An 18,820-nucleotide genomic window follows, 5' to 3' on the forward strand; every position below is an offset into this window, starting at 1 on the left:
CATTACTCATTGTCTAGACTGGTGGATTATCTATGCAATATAGGGCTTACTTCCGAGGCAATTTGTGCTAGGCGATGAAGAAGAATCTATTCCGGAGGACGAAATAAAATTTAAAAGGATGGCGTCGAAGAAGAAGTGAGACATGTATCACGCTAAAGTTCCTGTCGACTTGACTGTCAATCACAGCTTTGTAGTTTAAGCCGAGACAACGAGCTCCAAGTTGTCTTGATTCAAACTACCTGCGTTTCTTTTCCCTTTTTCCGTTTGTGTAGTGAATAATACTTCGGTTTGCCGTCATTCTTCTTTTGCTTCTTCATTGGTTGACGATGACTCGCTTTGATTTGAATCGCGTTTTGATTTGATTGATCTTCTTCCTAGGTTACAAACCTTCTGTTATGCTCAGCATATCATCCGCCAGGGTAGTGTAAATCAAAACGATTGCAATGATTGTCGTTTTATCGCCGATATCACGTATTATTTATTGTATTTTTGTGGAAAGGAACGCATTTATTACCAGCAAACATTTTTTATTTCCTTTTGTTTTTGCCATTGTTTTCCGTTCCGGATTTCTTTTTATTATCTCTGTGTGATCGTTTCTCATTTTCCTATTTCGCGTGTCTATTTTGATGTATCTTTTTTTTTGTTGCAGCGTTTTGTTTTTATTGTCATTTCCATTGCGTTTCGTTTTCTGGTTTTGCTGAACTCGGTTTCCACTTGTTTGGGACGAAATAGCCTAGAATCAGCGCCAAGAAATCCTGTGCCAAGATTCAGGTATATCGATAGAAGACGGCACAAAGAAAAGAGACAGAAAAAAACTCTGCCAAAGATGAATAAGATAAAACGCCAATCGGGGCTCGACACTATCTGCGGATATATTATTTTCGCCATCTCTTCCGTCGCCGCACTTTGCTTTTCTATTCATTTCCCTCCCGATTATTGAACGCAGCTTAAAGATTTAGTGCGCAACATATAAAAGCAGACGTATGGAAGACAATATCACGTTGTACGTGCTTAAACGCTTCTTTTTTTTATATTGTACGTATATTTTTTTGGCTACACTTGGGAAACCATGGCGTGATCGTGAAGGAAATATCAAAGAATTTTTTTCTCTTTTATTTGTCCTCTTTTTTTTTCACGTGATGATATATTGGGGCGCTTTAAAAAAAACAACAAAAGAACTCAACGTACCGAACTGTGGTTCCAGCTGCAACAAGCCGTTCTATAAACGACGTTGAAAAATCATGATGGAAGAAGAGACTATTACATCCCCGACTCCTCCCATTCGTGCGATAAAGATTAGCAATTTAGCGAGTAGTCAACTGTGGGCAGTTCTAACTAACGTTTATGTTGGCGAACCATGTAGACTGAAATTTTTCTACCGCATTGTTTGACTCGTTTTCTGATTTTTCGTTCAAACGAATAAAATTGCAAACGATCAGCAGGCTCAACGGTGATTTATCCGACACGGGAAAATATAAGGAACGTGGGATGGATCTGCGGTTGGCCATTATATTGAGAGGAAACTGCAATCTTGACGATCCTGGACATGTGTGTAGATTGTTCGGCTTCCAAAACGAATATCGTGTATACCCTGTTGTCTTCGTCTTTCTGTTTTCTTCTGTTTGGCCCATTCTTTGTTAGCTCCTTTCATCCATTATCGGCTAGTACCCTTTATAATGTATATTTCGGGAGAACGGAGTACAGGCGGCGATGAAGCATACACAAGTGGAGCGGACAAAAAGAAAAGTAACTATCATTAAGACTGTCCTGGCAAAGTCTCAACTCTTTAGCATCTTTCCCTCCATTCCCAATACATTTCTTTTGCTTTCCCTACGTCATGCTTACAAGTTCCCTATTTTTTTTTTGTCCCGAACGACTGCTAAGCTGCGGCTGGAAAATTATGCTGGCCGAAAGACAGGACTAGACGCTCTGCCCGATTTTCTCCGACCAAAGAAGAAGACGAAGAAAAGCCGAAACAGAATAGGTTCCCATAAAGACTGTTGTCAACCTTCGTTTCTCTTATTCGTTCTTTTTTCTTCTCCTCTCTTTCTTTTTGTGGAAGCTATATTTTCTTATTGTACCATTCTTTTTCTTTTCTTTGATTTCCCCCGTTTTTTTCCCTTTTGTCATTGTGAAATTCGTATGGACGACGAGAGACGACTAGCGATTACGCTTTGCAATCCGGTACAGTGCCCCGCCTGCCATCCCCATTCCGCTTCGTTAGGCATTGCACGAACGGGCGCAAGAAGGAATGGCAAATTGAATCACTTTGATTGCCTTTTGCCAGTCCATTTTCTTGTTTTCTACACGAACGCAAACGCTATACTGCTATATGGTGTTTTTTTTTTCTTTTTCTTCTAATGTTCGAGCGCGGCTGGGTATATAAGAATGAACAAAAGGGATAAATTATGCATACGTACTCTGTTACTTGCAGCCTGAGTCTTTTCTGTCGAGCCTGCCATCGAGATCTTTTCTTTTGTGCCGTATACTATTTATACATACCCCCGCAATTATTCTACTCACGCCGACTTGAACGCTTGCCACCCTACAATTGCTGGCTTTCTGTCTTCTTCACGCGGCTTTGCGGACTGTTTAACACGTTGCGAACCGATCTATTCCCGCCCAAAATTGAATACTCTCGGCCAATTCGGTTTGAGTTCCAAACCGATGCCGAGAACTACAATCCTAATTCACCTTTCACCTTTACATGGCTTTCGAAGAGCACCTAGCATCATCAATCCTAACGCGAGAATGCCTGAGTCGAATGTTACTCCTGCACCCCTTTTTTTTCTATGCTGGACGATAGTATCGATCGCGTAACTCTCGCTTTCCTTATCATCAGATCTTTTTTTTTTACGCCTTCTTCCTCTATTTTCTGTGTGTGCTTCTATCCCTTAACTGTCTCCTCCTGTTTATACTCTCATATATATTTATGTACCAGGGCTGGCCCTTCTTATGTTTGTTTTCCTCTGTTTGTTTTCTTCGTCGTTTCCGTCCATTGCTGCCCTTCTTCCTCGATTCGCTTTCCACTTTCCCCCCTTTTTTTTCCCTCTGCTGGCCTGTGCAGTCAGCAGCGGCACGCGTCACTGCGTCCTCTCTTGCTTTACACCATAAGAGAGATGTATATACACTTTACAGACGTCAGGGCAGCGAAGGCATTCGGCTTGGAAGTCAGCTGTATATGGCAAAGGTCGGGATAAACCTGCTCTACCCGTCATTCAAACTAACCAACAAAATAGGACCGTTTGGCGTGAGCAATACGGACTGAGTAAGGATACTCTGGGGCGCTTCGAAAAGCCGCAAACTTTTGGAGCCGTTATGGAAACGAATTGCGTTTGCATAATTGGATGCGAAACAACGCAACAACCATCCAAGTTCTTACTCAACTCGGTCAAGCTTTTAGACCTATCTATCGATTTACGTGCTTTACGCAGAGGACCCCGCTGGATGGGATAGGCATTTATCCCTGTAAGATTAAGCGTCTTCTCTTCAGCTGGACGTCTCACCGCTACAGATAGATACACGTCTGTGGCGCGATAGTGGAGCATCAGTCGGGCACAAGTCAAATCAATTTCGTATAGTTGTCCCTCGAGAACGAGGGAAAAATAGAATGCGTTTTACGAAAATTTGCATGACGGACCTGCGCCGCGTATCCCGGTAATGCTGCATAACGCTACAGACGCTACACATACATTTTGATACGACCCTCACACCGCCGGAAAAAAATAATAAAAATAAAGTAGATGAGAAAAATAAAGATGTCTGCCGCTGCTGGATTATGCATTGCGCACTGTATACATAAGCATTATACAGCATCTAAGCTCCTGATGCGGGACACCAAGAGCGAACCCAGAAATATCGCTCTCCATACAGTTTAGAGTCTAAACATCCTCGAGGGGTTTTCGGCTCTGATGAATGCATAATTCGGTTTATACAGTATCATAGGATAGCGTTTATGCACGTGTGTCATTCCAATTCATTCTCGCCTGATCAATAGGGTCAACCCTTAACAAGGGGTTTGTAGTAATAAAAATTATTCCATGTTCGATGGCGGCAAAATGAAATTCAAAACCAGCGCATTTTTCGCGTCGTTAATCCGAATTCCTATGATAAATCAAGAGAGAAGATCACCAAACTAATACCAAAGCAACTGAATGGCAAATTTGCTGTTTTAGCTGATTGTTTTTCGGCTATGGTTATTCCGGTGGAAGGAGTTTGATTGTATTGGCTATCACTTATGTACGTCTATACGTAGTTTCAGCCAAAAATAATTTAAGAAAGGATCTAGGCGCTATATAGTACGCTTGCTGGTTATTAATGATGTAAATCTAGACTGTGTCGCACAGTTACCATATCCCCTTCCCAGCATAGGTAACGTGTCAGGTGCAGGTGGCTTCATCCCGAACCTTTTACGCGGATCGAAATATGCGATGAGGTTGAGCCGAGTGGGAATTGCCACCGCAATTAGAAATCCTTGTAATTTACAAGAGGGAGGCTATCCATTAAAAATCAACTGCACAGATTCTAAGTAAACGAAGAGAGCATTCAATTTTGACTAGCGAAGATTCAGGGGGTTGACTAAAAACAAAGAAAGTTTAAAATGAACAATAAAACTTTGGACAACGATTGAAACCAGTTCAGTTGAGATAATCACGTCTTTGCCTTTACTATAAATCCGTAAAATGTTAAGATTCTATAGAATTTCCAACTTGGCCGTCTTCATTCTTGTACTGCAAACATTCACGATTCACATCGGTTTCTATTGTGCAAAATTTTGGCGTAAAGCTTTTTCAGTTGTAAGCCTTTGCTGACGTTTATTTCCGTAGCTTGGCAACTACTTCATTCACCGTTTGGATAAGCCACCTTGAAAAGAAAAAAAATTGAAACATTCCTTCGACTTCAATATGGTAACCAGCCATGAAATTTGCCGGAAGTTATGCAATATTACATGCACATGCTTTATACCTAACCAAGTGAGCAGAGAGAGGTTTTTGTTTTATCATAAAGCTAACAACGACGTGTTTTTTGTTTGCGTGTCTGCTGGGCAACAGTCATACGAGCCTGCGGAGTCATTGAAGCTTGCAAAAAAATTGCCTACCAATATTTATATATATGTTGTATATATTTCGTGTTCGCACGCCGTTTAAGTGTATACCATTCAATGGCAATATTGCCAAGAGAAAAATGTGAGATATAGTAATACAGTTATCCAGTGCATAAGTGAAAATAGAGGATGTGGCTTTCAGGATTTATTTTCAAATGAAAAAAGAAAATGTGGAAAACCAATTATATGGTCGTTTTAAATAACAGAAAATTGAAGTATTTTTTTCTGTTTGTAAAGAAAACCTAAATGTATGCCTTTTCAATAAATCAACAGACTTCACAGTAAGTTTCTTGTTGACATTGTCCACTGCGTCGGTATGCAGTCGAACGTGAACTTCGGCCGCTGCTACGTTTGCCCTTGCTTCAATACATTTTTGCCCGTACAGCAGCGATGTTACAATCTCAGAAGAGTGTGGACTGTCGTTCAAGTTTAACACAAAGAATATTCCGCAATAATTGCATTGGCCTTTTTTCCGTTCTCTCTTAAACCTGTAACCAAGTCCTGCCATTCCGCTGTGGCAGGTTATCAATATAGGTTGATAGATAATTTTTTACAATAGTCCCATGTATTGAAAAGCTTGAATTTTTAAAATGTCATATCGTCGGTGCAAAATAGTTTTAGGTATTTAAAAAAAAAAGATTTACATCTCTATTTCCCACTATTCGTTTCACGCCGTGACGAGCTTTATTGTCTGTTGAGCGCCCGGAGATCTTGAGCAAAAGAATGAAAGAAGATGACGGCTAGACGAAGAAAAAAAAAGAATGCGAAACGAGGACGCAGATCATTAAAGAGAAGCGAGTGAGAAAACTCCTCAATAGCCATTGGGTTAGCGGAGGCGGTGTTGAGGGATGTTACACATCGAATAAAGAAGAGGAAGAGCTGTAGAAGTGGATGAGTGAGAAAGGACTTGCTACTGTCTGGTGCTCAGGGAGTAAAGAAAAGAAAAGAGAAAAAGGAAAAGCTTCATTCTGTTATAACTGGGTTGCTGTCGGCAAAGAATAAAAATCCTAACGAGCTTGGGATCTCGAGTGCTCTGGCATCCTCTTGGCCAGCGTACTAGTGTGATGAGATCGGTCCTTCAAACAGGCTCACTATGCGCTCTGTAAGTTGAACGAGCTCCATCCGACATATCGTGTTATAACACAGAGTGGGGAGTGGCGGGGGGGAAAAAAGAAGAAGAAAACCATCTAAACTTGAGTTTTCTTATTGAAGAGTGAACGGGTATTCTTCAAGTTTTTCTGCCATGAATTCACAATTAAGAATCAGCGAGCAAAACTTTTTTTTCTTTCTTTATTGCCGTTTCTTTTTTTTTTTTTTTTTTGTTTAATTCTAAGAAGACCCAAGTGAAGTTATTGTTCGTGCACATCATCCCCTCTATTTCAATACTCAGGTTACCAGTTACGCAGTAATTTAAAGTGTAGTGGTATTTCAGAAAGAATGAGATGACTGTCATTAAGATGTTCTATTCCTAACAATAGGCTTTTCATTATTTTGGTAGTCTGTTTCACTTATGTTAATCTGGAAGAGATTTTCACGGCTGTCGTAACGAACATGAGGGCAACATAAAAAAGCTCTCAACTGCCTGTATCAATAAACCCTAATCCATTATTTGTTATCACTGCCCTTACGAAAACATAATTACAATTTTCTGCAATATTCTTGTGAAACCAAAGGACTGCCATATCGATTACTTGATATGTGATGTTCCCTCGTTCATGCCACGAAGTAAAAATAGCGTGCAGCCTTTATTGCACTCGATATTGCAGCACGTTTCACGTTGGCAGGGGATTTCATAGGCGTGAGCTATACGCTCTGTGCACGCATAGTGCATAGGCACTGATTCAAAACGTACCTACACACTTGCCATTTTTACTTGTGATTTTTGAGAATTGTCAAAGAGAAAGAAAAAGAACACAACAGAACGTAAAAAGAAGTAAATCTAAAAAAGACGCCCAAACTCACGTTGACGCCCTTATAATGTGTTTTTTTTTTGGGGGGGGGGGTTCCTTTTTACTCCTAGTTTCTCACTCTCTCCATCTTTGCTGACGGTAAGTTCTTTACACATACTCCATTCTTGTCAACCGACACAGTCCTCCCTCTTACTTCTTTTTTTTTTTTAATATATTTTCTAGAGTATATTTTCTACAGTAGATGTAGCACGAAGAAAGAGCCTTCGGGTCGTCTAAGACAGGCTCTTCGGACTTGCACGCACGTTGCCCGGGTGATTTATCGCATACGTGCTGGTGACGTTTCCCTTGTGTGTGGTGAACAAGATGGAATGATGGACAAAATGTCCGACAATTGAGATGGACAGACCTTTAGTACCTATTTTCCATATGGTCGGTACATCAACGACAATTGGTGGGCTATAGAACGCATCGTTTTTCTCGTGTTATGTACGGCATTCTTGTGAAACAATAGGCACATAAGCGCATAATAAAACACCGCCTATGTTTGTGTACAAGGGCTTGTTCAATCTATGTGTTGGCTCTCATCTACAAGTGCTGACTTAGCAGACGCGTGTATATCTCAATCTCGACATTACTGTGCGAACCATCCTCCTCTTTATCTTTACTTCTTTTCTTTTTTACACGGAGATCTTTCACGTCTCCTTACAGTAGACGATGATATAATATCTCATCGTACGACCCTTAGCCATCAAGTTGTGGGCCGTTATGTATGGCCCTGTCGAACACACCCTCGGTATGCTCTACTACAATATCTTTTACAAATTTATTGTAGATCGTATACGTACCTACGTAGTTGCACATTTACGGCCAATGCTTAGGCTGTCTGCACATACACACAAACGTGGATTTAATGTTGATTTAGATACACTCGATGTGTCATAAAACAAAGATGCAAAGCACTTTGAACGCTTCAATTTATAATGTTTTACTTTACTCTGAGCGTTTCAAAAATTCTTTGTCATCTATAGCATAGATTGTTATTATAATACACAAGGTAAATTCTAAATGCTTATCGGTGTGTCTGTGTTGAAGGTATATCGACTATCGCTGTACTCTATCGTAAATAAATTAAAGCATCGAGATGCGAAAAACGTTTGGACAGCGAAACGAGGGAAACGTTTTCCGAATAATCATAATTGAAATAGTTAAAGTGAAACTCTTGCATCAAAAAGTGTCACGATGCCTTGCAAGATAGGCGTCATAAAATGAAACCAAAGATAAATAAAAAAACTAAAATAAATAAGAAAGTAAACGAAATAAAAAAAAAGCGTGGAAATTGAAAATGGCAGAGCGTTGCGCTTCCGCTTTCTTCCCAACATCCCAGCGCGTGGCAATCGATTTTCCGATGCATATTTATTCACTTTCGTTTATTTTTTCTGAAATTTTTTTTGTATTTCAACTTGCTCTCCCTTCACGCAAGCTCTCAACTCCTTCATTTCATTAGGACTGATTGAATCGCCTTTTACCGTCCACGCAGTAAAAGCGAACCCGATTTTTCGTTTAGGGTGAACGAATTCGAGGGTGACGTTAGGGCGTCCATCTCTTCTCTAGAAAGCCTTCATCTCTAATCGGGCAGAGACATAAACCCTTCCATTTTTCATGTTTAATATGACGCGTGGTTACGTTTTCCTATGAAATCCCAAATGGCTGGCAGTTGCCGCCAACATCACACGCAGAGCCGAAAAACTTATTGACATGGAAATGATTGAATTTGCCTCTGCTGCAGAACTCGTGGCTCACCTTAGATAGCGTTTCAGCTGCTATAGGGAACTTATCGCTCATATGTCAACGTATAATCGCAGGAATGGTGTTGACGGCGCAATCAAGGAAGACAGTTCCCCAAAAATGGAGAGAAAAAAAAATTGAGTAGCGATAATTAAACGGTAACAGAAAATCAAATCACGAATTTGGGTCCAAAATTGGGTAAGTAATTTTAGACATATGCACAACGGCAATGTTAGGTTCTAGGAAAAAAGCGTCTAGATCAAAAATAACTATTGACCGTGTTCTACAGTTGACCCAAAAACCTTTTTTTTCCCCTTATTTTTATTACATAAATTTTTTTAAATATATTGTTAAGGCCTCATGGGCTTTATGGCGCAAACTGCAAAATCTATCAGCACACGAGTGTTTACTGAAACCTAATAGAAAATCGTGCTGGTTTCCCGTTGCTGTTTTCCTTCTCTTTTCATCTACTTTCCACTCTCCTCTCGGCCTTTTTTTTTTATTTATTTGATTTCCTCTTCAATCGCTTGCTCGCATCCTCGCCTTCAAGAGCTGCCCTAGTTTCCCATCGTCAGTTTACGCTTGTCTAATGCGGCCAACACCTCCATCTTTTTCGTCTTTTGCCGTGAGTGTTATCGTACGAAATGAACGTATCGGCAAGTCAATAAAAGCCATACTCTCAAGGAAAAGTCACGAGTCGAGTCCCGAATGCTGGATAAACTTCCCCATCGGCCTCATTCTGATGGTTTCCCTGTATATCCAATTTACGAAAGCTATACATCACACAGCTCTATGGTGCTCGGCTAACGAGATGTTTTTCAAAATTATCCACGAGGAGTAACCGAATTCGCGTTCTCCCTCCTCGTAAGTTTTCGCATTGTTAAATAGAAATGTTCGTACCCACGATCGGTTGGAATAATAAACAAACTGTTAGACAAGCACGTCCGCCATCCGTTCCAATCTATGCATAGCAATTCTTTCTGGATGTTTCTTATTTTATTCCAACTATTCGCGTCAACATCTGTTTAATGTTCAACTAATAAAGGACAAAAGTCTGAAAACAAAAACATAGACAAAGGATTTTCCAGTGGAGAAATCTGCGTATCCCATGTGCTACTTTGATCAATTGGCTACTCCGACGAACGCTATAACGATGCGTTAATCAACCAGAACAGCCCCCACCCTCCCCACCCCACTGCGTAAAAAAACTTACAGATTTCAAGGTATTCGTCCTAACAATTTTCCAGAATGTTATATCCTCTTGGTTTGCACTTCTCGTCAAAACGAACTGATAGTAGATAACAAGCTCCTCGACTGCTTGTGCAGAAACTTGAAAGGTAGCCAGAGAAGCAAGAGACCCAACCGTGCGAGAATATCAAAGGATATGTGATTACAGCACCAGCAATGCCTAGCATGTGCTGGCAAACGAGTGGAACGACCGACAGTAGGGACGACGACGTCGAACTCGGCTGCTTGATACCATCTCTAAATTCTGTCCAAGTAAAGTAAGACACGGTCAGTGTGTACAGTGCAAACGGTGTAAAACATTGAATCAAAGGGAAAAGCTTGGTGTTGTACTTAACTTTCACCAGTTGTTTCGTTTCTTATTCATCGGGTTTATTTAAAGATTTTGACAATTTTTTTAGACTTTAATCAGGCTTTTTCTTGTGGCTGAGCATATCACGCACTAAAGGGCGTGGCACTTTGGTGGATGTGTCATAAAAAGACAGTAGCCGAAACAGACTTTCTGACAACTAAAACCAGCCAAAACGAGTGTTTTCGAGACTGTTCCAAGAAGCTTATTCCATCGTTATCTTAGTTATTAAACTTTCGAAGGAAAATGCTAAGGCGAAGGAAAATGCTAAGGCGAAGTAAACTGAAATGAGGAAATAAAAAATGCGCACTGCGAGCCACCACTACACGGGATATATTACGTCAGAAGGAACGTAGTCGGTCTTTCTTTTTTGTTCTTGTAGTGCTTTTTCTTTGTTGCAATGCAGTTCAACCCAGGACGAAGAGTAGACGTCCGTACACACTATATTCAACGTGACGTGTGTGTATGTGCATAAAAGCGACATTGGCATTGATCAATGTGGCTCGTTCCCATTCCCCCGTTCCAACCATAATGAACTGACTACATAGTCTCTGGACAACCTTTTTATGCAGCACGTCAGAGAACGACGAAAGCGCGTTGCGAGTCCTCTACTACCATACAGAATCGGTACCCTAATCGATCACGCACCAGTCCCCATCAATGTCGCAACAATTTCGATGCTGTTTTTTTTTTCTTATTATTTATTTTCCCGTCCAAAGCTTCAACCGTTATACCATAAAGAAACGTACCCTTCTTTATTTGATACACTGTAGTTTACGACGACAGTTCTTTTTCATTCTCCCTCATACATCATACGTGACAATAAAGAATTGACCTTTCGACGTGGATAGAATTTCCATTCGGCATTGGAAAAATCGAAAATTAAACATTGAAGACGAACTATAGCTGCTCAATGTGTGTGGCTACCGTCTTATCTCTTTCGTCCATTTCTTTTTGAGATGCGAACATGTAAATTTGAATGAAAAGAACTTTTAATCCCGCCTCTCTCCAACATCAGGCAGCTACGCCAAAGTCTATTTACTCGTCAAGGGCCAGGCGGACTGTACGACCAACTGTTAAATGTACACACAAGATACGCTGCAGCCCCCGATGTAGACATGCGCAGCCACAGAACAACGCGAAACATTAGGCTAGCGTTCCTCGTAGACAAGGAAACTCGTCCTTTATATTCGCCGAATGATCATGAAAAGTTTAGCGTTCAATTTACAACGAACGTAAAATATTATACAGCTGTGTAAGACGACCCTATTCAAAACGGACGCTGGTTGGAAAAAGCAATGTCAAATAAAAGGCGAAGTACGCAGAGTTATAAGGGCGATCATGAGCCAAAGAACTTGGATAAGACTATAACCCCAACAAACATGAACAGGGAAATTTTGCGTTTATCGACATTTTCAATTGAGTAAAGGGGGCAGAGCGTGAAAAAAAAATTTAGGAATTACGAGACTTTCGCAGCAGTCGAAGCGCTTCAGTCTCAAATTTATCACCCGAATTGAGGAAAGAGGACGGCAAGGATTTCGTACAATACGGAATGTATGGCCTGTAAGAAAACGGCCATTTGCTCTCCGGTCGTTTCCACCGTGTTTTCATGGAACCCATAAATTGTGTCGCAGTGTCTTCGACACGTACCCACTCCCCACTATGGCGTAGTCTTTTAAAATGCTTTTTCACGTCTGCATAGGATTGATGTAGGGATAGAACATTTTTCAACGAAAATTTGGTTCTAAAAAATGAAATAAAAAATGCAGTAAATATCAATGTGTGTACGTAAGCCTTTTTTCTTCCTAGAATTACGATGAACATTTCCTTCTTAAAAACGAAATTTTTGTAATGAATGTGGACGGACGTATAGACTCGTCTGTAGGGATACAAAAATATAGGAAAACGAGGCTAAAATGGGTATAATTGATAGTTCGTGTTTCAAAATGTAACATATTGGCTTTGATGAGAGTGGACAAAAAACAAAAATATTGTAGCAGCAGAGAACTAGTGGGATCACCTCGAGGTGTAGCCAAGCATGCTTTCCCCTCATAATAGAACTAGCGTTGATGTATTTCTTCGAGTTGTTGATGTCCCCTTGGGTGATTCATAATCAATGGGACAACTAGACGAAAGCGATTAAAACGTTGCAAATTGTAAACTCCTTGATGAGTATACGCAAAAACTAGATAACGAGGAGCAAAAAAAGCTGCTGTTTTGGTTGGAATAGCAGCAGTCAGACGCATGTATAAACATGCATCGATCTGAGTCAAATCATTATTTCAATATTCAGCAAACTGGATGGCGATAATGATGCTAATCATCTACCACATCAAGGTGTGCAAGGCAGCATATAGATATGGAATTACTTCACGTACGAGAATATTTTATCTAGAAGGTGTGCGGTATGCATCTAAAGATATGCACGATCCTTGTATATACGTCATAATTAATCTCTAATTGCTTCTTCAGTAGACAGACGATTGCCAGGGAAATTCTTGGGCTGGCAACATGACCATGGGCGATCTTCAACACATCTGAAGTTGCGTGCTCATCGAACCACTTATATAACGACCGCTTCATGCTATATATACCCCCAGTAGATATGCCTAAGAGGCTTATAACAAGCGGAGATTCGAATATCATTTGTATCTCCAGCAAAAGCCTCCAATAACAAAGCAAGTGTCCTCTATCTGCCTTCCAATATCTATATGGATATTTCCGATTCGAATCTCTCGTGAGGGCGTGGCTATACTGGGTAGGTACAGTTGGACACTGTAGTTTGCCAGTAGACACAGGCACGCTTGCATGAGGGATTCTGTTTTGATGGATACCCGTCACGAAGGGGTGCAGATATACGAACCCATCAGAAAAGGACACAGACAGTCTTAAACAAAAAAAAAAAAAAGAGAAACATCTGAAAAGATACCTCGAAAAGAGAGCTCACATAGCACTTCATCTACCGCGAGATAGACAGTTGCGTATATGTCAGACGTGTGCGTCTATGTATATGGAAGCTTTTGTGTGTACACATATAGAATGAGAAAGGGAGAGAAACAATCGAGATTGATGAACGATGCGGATTCGGGCGGATACGAGCTTGTCCTCTAAAAAACATTCCGATCGAACATATCCCAACCAAGAAAAGACATTTGCCATCATTTGTCTTTTCTCTGTGCTCTGTCTGGAACGTGTAGCTGATGCTCCATCTTCTTGGTTTTCTTTTTTTTTTTCTTTTTGTTATTATTCTTTGGTACGGAAAAACCTCTGACTAGTATAATACTATCGTTTTTTTTTCTTTTCGTTCTTTCGTGATGCCTTTCAGTCTTCGCCACAGACCGTAGGCAGTTGGCTACGGGAACTCTTTCCAATATACGATGGATAGGTTGCTGTTCGAATGCTAATCCATTGGACCCCACGTCCTTGATGGTATGGAGCCAGAAAGAATAAACGGACTGAAATTCGATGCAATGGCCAGCAGTCAATGTTCGACACATCTATAGAATGCAAAAGGGCCGGTAACGTTACCACCACTAATGAAATAGGCTAAAAGAATATCTTTTACATGGCTCCCAAATGCGTTTTAGATGTTCCATTTCAACGCTATTTTCTTCTGACATAAATGTTCTGTTGCTCGCAAATGCGTAGGCGAAAGGAGTCAATAAAACGATTCTTCTTGTATTCCGCAATCTTGCCGTGGCATCAACGGGTATAGTTTCGGGGAGCCAGGGCACACGTGCAGCCTGGACGAGGCAATAGACGTCATCAACTTTCATCGACCGCGTGTTGCGGTCGGGTTGGTCGTTTGACTATACATATGCTCCGAAACATAAAGGTCCTACGCCTCAGCCATTCCAATCAATATTAGAAGATGATTTCAGGGTATTCCACTCTACAAATATCGACACTTCTATTTAGATCTAATTTCACGTTGAAAGCGTTTTTTGTTATTTCGCGTTGCGGACTTCGTTTCTTAAAGGAGACATTTCAACTTTATGGCGTACGCTTTGTCATGAATTTTTAATTTGATTTCTTTCGTTTGTGTTTGGTTTGGGGATGGAGCACGACCCCAGCAAAGTGAGTGAACCAAAGGGGAATAAGGTCCAAGTATAGACGAACAACTGAGACGAGTGAAAGACAGGTTAGAGAAAGAGAGCTCGGTCGGAGTAATCAACTATGCGGACGAATTAGCATCCTGTCGATCCGCACAGGATATGGGAGGGTGGCCGGAAAGAAATTTGAATACCTAATGACAACCATGGTGAAGGAAAGAATGTAGAAACAGGCAGAAATGAATAGAATAGATGAAGGAGCAAGTGCGATGCGCTGCACCTTATTTAAAGGTTGATGGGTTTACGCGTTTCGAATGAATGACAGTTCTATCTTATGTGATCGGAAGCTTTTATTGGCATTCTCTACGATTACCTCCCTATAAACTCGTATCGTTTAAGTTTATGACGCCCGTTCGGTGAGACTGAAATAGAATATCGGTGAATCAAATTAAAGAAGCTAGTCGATTGCTTCAGTAACGTGTTTGTGCCTTCTCTTAGTCTACAGCGTATGATTTGAATTGGAAAAAGAAATTATGAGGCAAGGGCAATTCTGTATCTGTGTAAAGCTGTGAATGAAATGGAAAAGTTAAGAGCCAACAATAAAGTATCAACACACTCATGACCTTACAAGTATTTAAAGCACTCCAGATGGTGTACTGCCACAACCGAAAACAAGACGACATTAAATAAAGTTGTAACCTCTTGTGTTAATAAAAACAAATTATTAAAACGAAAAGGTCGATTAACTTATTTTCAAAAAAGTGTTTCAAATGAAATTATCATCCATGATGTGATTACTGATGTAGTGGTTTAAATACATTATGCCATTAGTTGGATACTGGTGCATCATGGTTTCTTGTACCTTTATGCGTAACCTCCACTAAATTAGTTAATCACCGTTCGTGATTAACCGTGAGGATGCGTGCAAGATGAAAGAAAGCGAAAACGTTTGAGCTTTTGAAATCGATCATTTGGGTCGCTCGGGGAGACGAGAGAAGGAGGGTATCAAAATACGTTCGAAGGATGCTATCTTTCTATGCAGAGAATGCATTTCAACATGGGAAACCATAGAAACGTTCCCATGTATTGCAGATTACTGTCATGTCTGACCTCAAACCCGTTGGCATCAAAGAGAAAATAGAAAAAATAAAAACGAATCAAAATAATTTTTGCCGCTAGAGGAAGGATTCTGCGGACGCAAAATCTTTTCACAACATTTTAGGTTAAATGGATGTTTTCCGTACTCTTCCACTATCACATTACAACAAACTCAAAAGTTGGTTATAATAGTCCTGATTATTTGCACTCAACGTGGATGCGCAGTTTGTTTAGCTTATCGAGTAAACAATGTCCACATAAAACGGGTAAAGAGGGTTCCTTTTGACCCAGCCACATCCAGCTACTGGGATTCTTCCGCAGCATAAAAGGTAAAAAAAAAAAAATCCCTTGACTGCGACAATGGGTTGATTGCACATGAGACGTCTTTTTTTCTATTTGTTTAAAACATTCACGAGAAGGACGGTTTTCTGTTCATTGGAATTTAAATACAAATATAGCGTATATGGAAGACATTTGCATACAGGGGAGCAGCGATGTGAAGGGGGAAAAGAAGAACGCAAAAAGAGACAAACAGATCACAGATTTCCACTGCGACCGAAAAGCAGGCAGAAACTGGGAGATGCGCGTAAAACGCAGGACGCATCATCAAACGAACGGACCGGAAGACTCTGATAAGAACCGGAATAAAGAACCAAAACATACTTATACGAAGAGAAGCAAAAAAAAAAAAAAAAAAAAAAAACTAAAATCTAAATCATTACACAAGACCGAAAAATTTTTAAACAAAGAACGGAAACAGAAAAACAAGCTCGTTCTTTTTCCTTGAGCAATCACACGAAAATAACATGGAATCAGATAATGCGTGCCTCTAGAACCCCGGGCTTGCAGCATATACATTAATTTGAAGAGCGAAAAAAAGTAATTTTTAGGACACCAATGATGCTGGGGCTTTCTACATCTTCGTTCTCGCATACATAATGTAAGAGACGGAGCTAGTATTTATATGTATCTACTCGTGCTATTTTTGTTTTTTCTACTTTGCGTGAGGAACGGCACAGTGAATGGGACAGTGCGGCCTCTTTCTTTCGCGGATGATTCGCTTCTCCTTTTCTAACGATCCAATTGAATCGGGCGACTGGGAATCACCAGCTGGTCCCTTTCCCTTTTTTTCTTCTTCTCCTGAATGCCGGCAATATAACAAGTGTGCATACACCCATCATCTCTCTTTCTGTCCTTTCCAGGCTGTGTATACACCACCAGAACTGAACAAGTCCGTTTAGACACACCAACCTTCCGTCTCATATTTATTATGTACAGCATACGAGATAAACTGCCTACATTATACAATTCCTCGTGGTTTACATCCGTTTTACTATTCTCGCTTCTTTATCTTTGCGAGTTCTCCTCCCACCCCCATTCGTTTTTACAATTCTGACTGCTTTCGTGTTATCCCAACCGAAACATGAATCACAACCTGCTGTTTTAGCGCAGAGCTGCGTGAGAAAACCTTTATCATCGTCATATTTTTTGAAAGCTTAACGATTAAAGGGCTCCTTGCGCGAGTACACTTTGTCGAAAGGATAAAGTAAAAGAAAATCTGGTCAGTCATCAACCAAGACTTACTTGAATAGGGCGTGAAGATGTTGAGGTAGAGGCAATCCTCACTCTGATTGGTCAACAACGGGGCCAGCTTCTTGAGGGTTTCCAGCCGGCCGCGTGGCATCCGTTTGAGAGCTTCCGTTTCGTTGGTGATATCCGGAAATCGTTGCGGACAGACGGGACCGTAGCGGTCGGCCTGTCGGATTCCTCGCCACGGCGACACCGTCACTGGCGGCATGAAACGGAGCGTTCCAACTGGCGGCGACGCGTACGGCACACCCAGAAAGAGCTCGACGGCCGGTATGGTCTTGTCCTCAAAGGCCTGGTAGAGTCCACGGAGCGATCCTTTGCGGGTGTTGACCACTCGCGAGCTGGACACTTGAGTCTTGCCTCCTTCGTGATTGGCTGGCCAATCGCCGATGGCTAATGCCGTCGCCATTATCAACGTCACCAGCCAGCACAACACGGCAATGGCTGATTGACACATTTCCATCTACTCCCGTCGCTGACTTTTTGAGCTTAAGATATTTTGTATATCCGGAGTAGCGGAATTTTTTCTCCGAGGGGCGGGGGAGGGAGGGGTTAAGGTACGGATGGAAAAAGAACCTGTATAATCTTCTTAGTTGTTTAGCTTAGGCTATACACTTCACTTTCGTTCACGGCGATGGTAGCGAATAGCCAAACACTAATAGAGCCAACTGCAACTGCATTGCTGCTGCGCAGCTAGCGGTCAATTCCATTATTAGCTGAAGACCGAATGCGAGCAGAAAGAGCAAGACATAGAGAGATAATGACTCCCTTTTTTCCTCCCTTCCTTTTTGAGGTTAACAAAGTTTTGCGGCTAGGGTTTTAATGCTACACACTAGACGCGAATGCCAACCTCCTCCCTTTTGCGTAATTGCTTACCCACTGAACTCGCACTATCAACCGTTGGCCCTGACTACACCAGTCACGCATCTATACAGGAATAGGGAGAGCGTCGGCTCGGTGCCGACTTCGTTATTAACCCGATCACTATCTAGCTAACAACAACCTCCATTTCCCCTTTTTCTTTTCCTAAAATCGTTTGTTTTCATCTTGAAGATTTTCGTTTAGTTCGGCTTTTATTTGATTATTTACGGAGCTCATCATCGGGCGATGCCTAATCTTTCGATTACGAGAAATATTTAAAGACAAAACAAAATCAATGGGATTTTGATTCACAATCCTTTGTTAGTCGTTTACTAAAAACTAATTTTCGTATGGTGTAGAAATAATCCTGTTGGAGTGAGTTGAACTGCAGTGACCAGTGAACGAGCCAATTAATACAAAGAAAAATTCACTAGAAAAATCGACACTGTAAATCGCACGGAAAGAACGCAGCAGCGACGCTAGCGGTCTGTCCAGAAGCGCACTTTCGTATAGTGAAATCGATAATCAATCACAATGGGCTCGCTTGTAGATTGCGGGCATCAGGTTTAAGACAAAACCACTAAAACGATATGCAAAGAAGATCGAATTCCTTCAAATGAAAAAGCAATAATAAAACTTGGAAAGCACTTGAATTCAACCAGTTCACAACAAGAAGAAAACTGTAGAAGGAGGTAGTGACGGTGGAGGACCTACTCGGCCAAAGACTGGAGAGATGCTGGCCATCCAAGACGAGCTTACACAGAGAGAATGTCTCCTTTTTTTTGTTGTTGTTCCGTGCGCTTGTGTCGTGAATGTCTCCTGTGCA

The 18,820-nt window shown here is 41.1% G+C and overlaps 1 protein-coding gene across 1 annotated transcript in view; it reads right to left on the reverse strand.

Moving 5' to 3' along the window:
• The window catches only part of LOC130691021 (neuroligin-4, X-linked-like), a 39,710-nt gene extending 20,890 nt beyond the window's left edge, over positions 1-18,820 (reverse strand). Inside the window, exon 1 of the mRNA XM_057513922.2 lies at positions 17,128-18,820. Coding sequence (XP_057369905.1) covers positions 17,128-17,596 — 469 coding nt within the window. The 5' untranslated portion in view covers positions 17,597-18,820. The remainder of the gene's footprint in view (positions 1-17,127) is intronic.

The sequence above is a fragment of the Daphnia carinata genome, chromosome 1 (genome assembly GCF_022539665.2).
Source record: "Daphnia carinata strain CSIRO-1 chromosome 1, CSIRO_AGI_Dcar_HiC_V3, whole genome shotgun sequence".
Lineage (NCBI taxonomy): Eukaryota > Metazoa > Arthropoda > Branchiopoda > Diplostraca > Daphniidae > Daphnia > Daphnia carinata.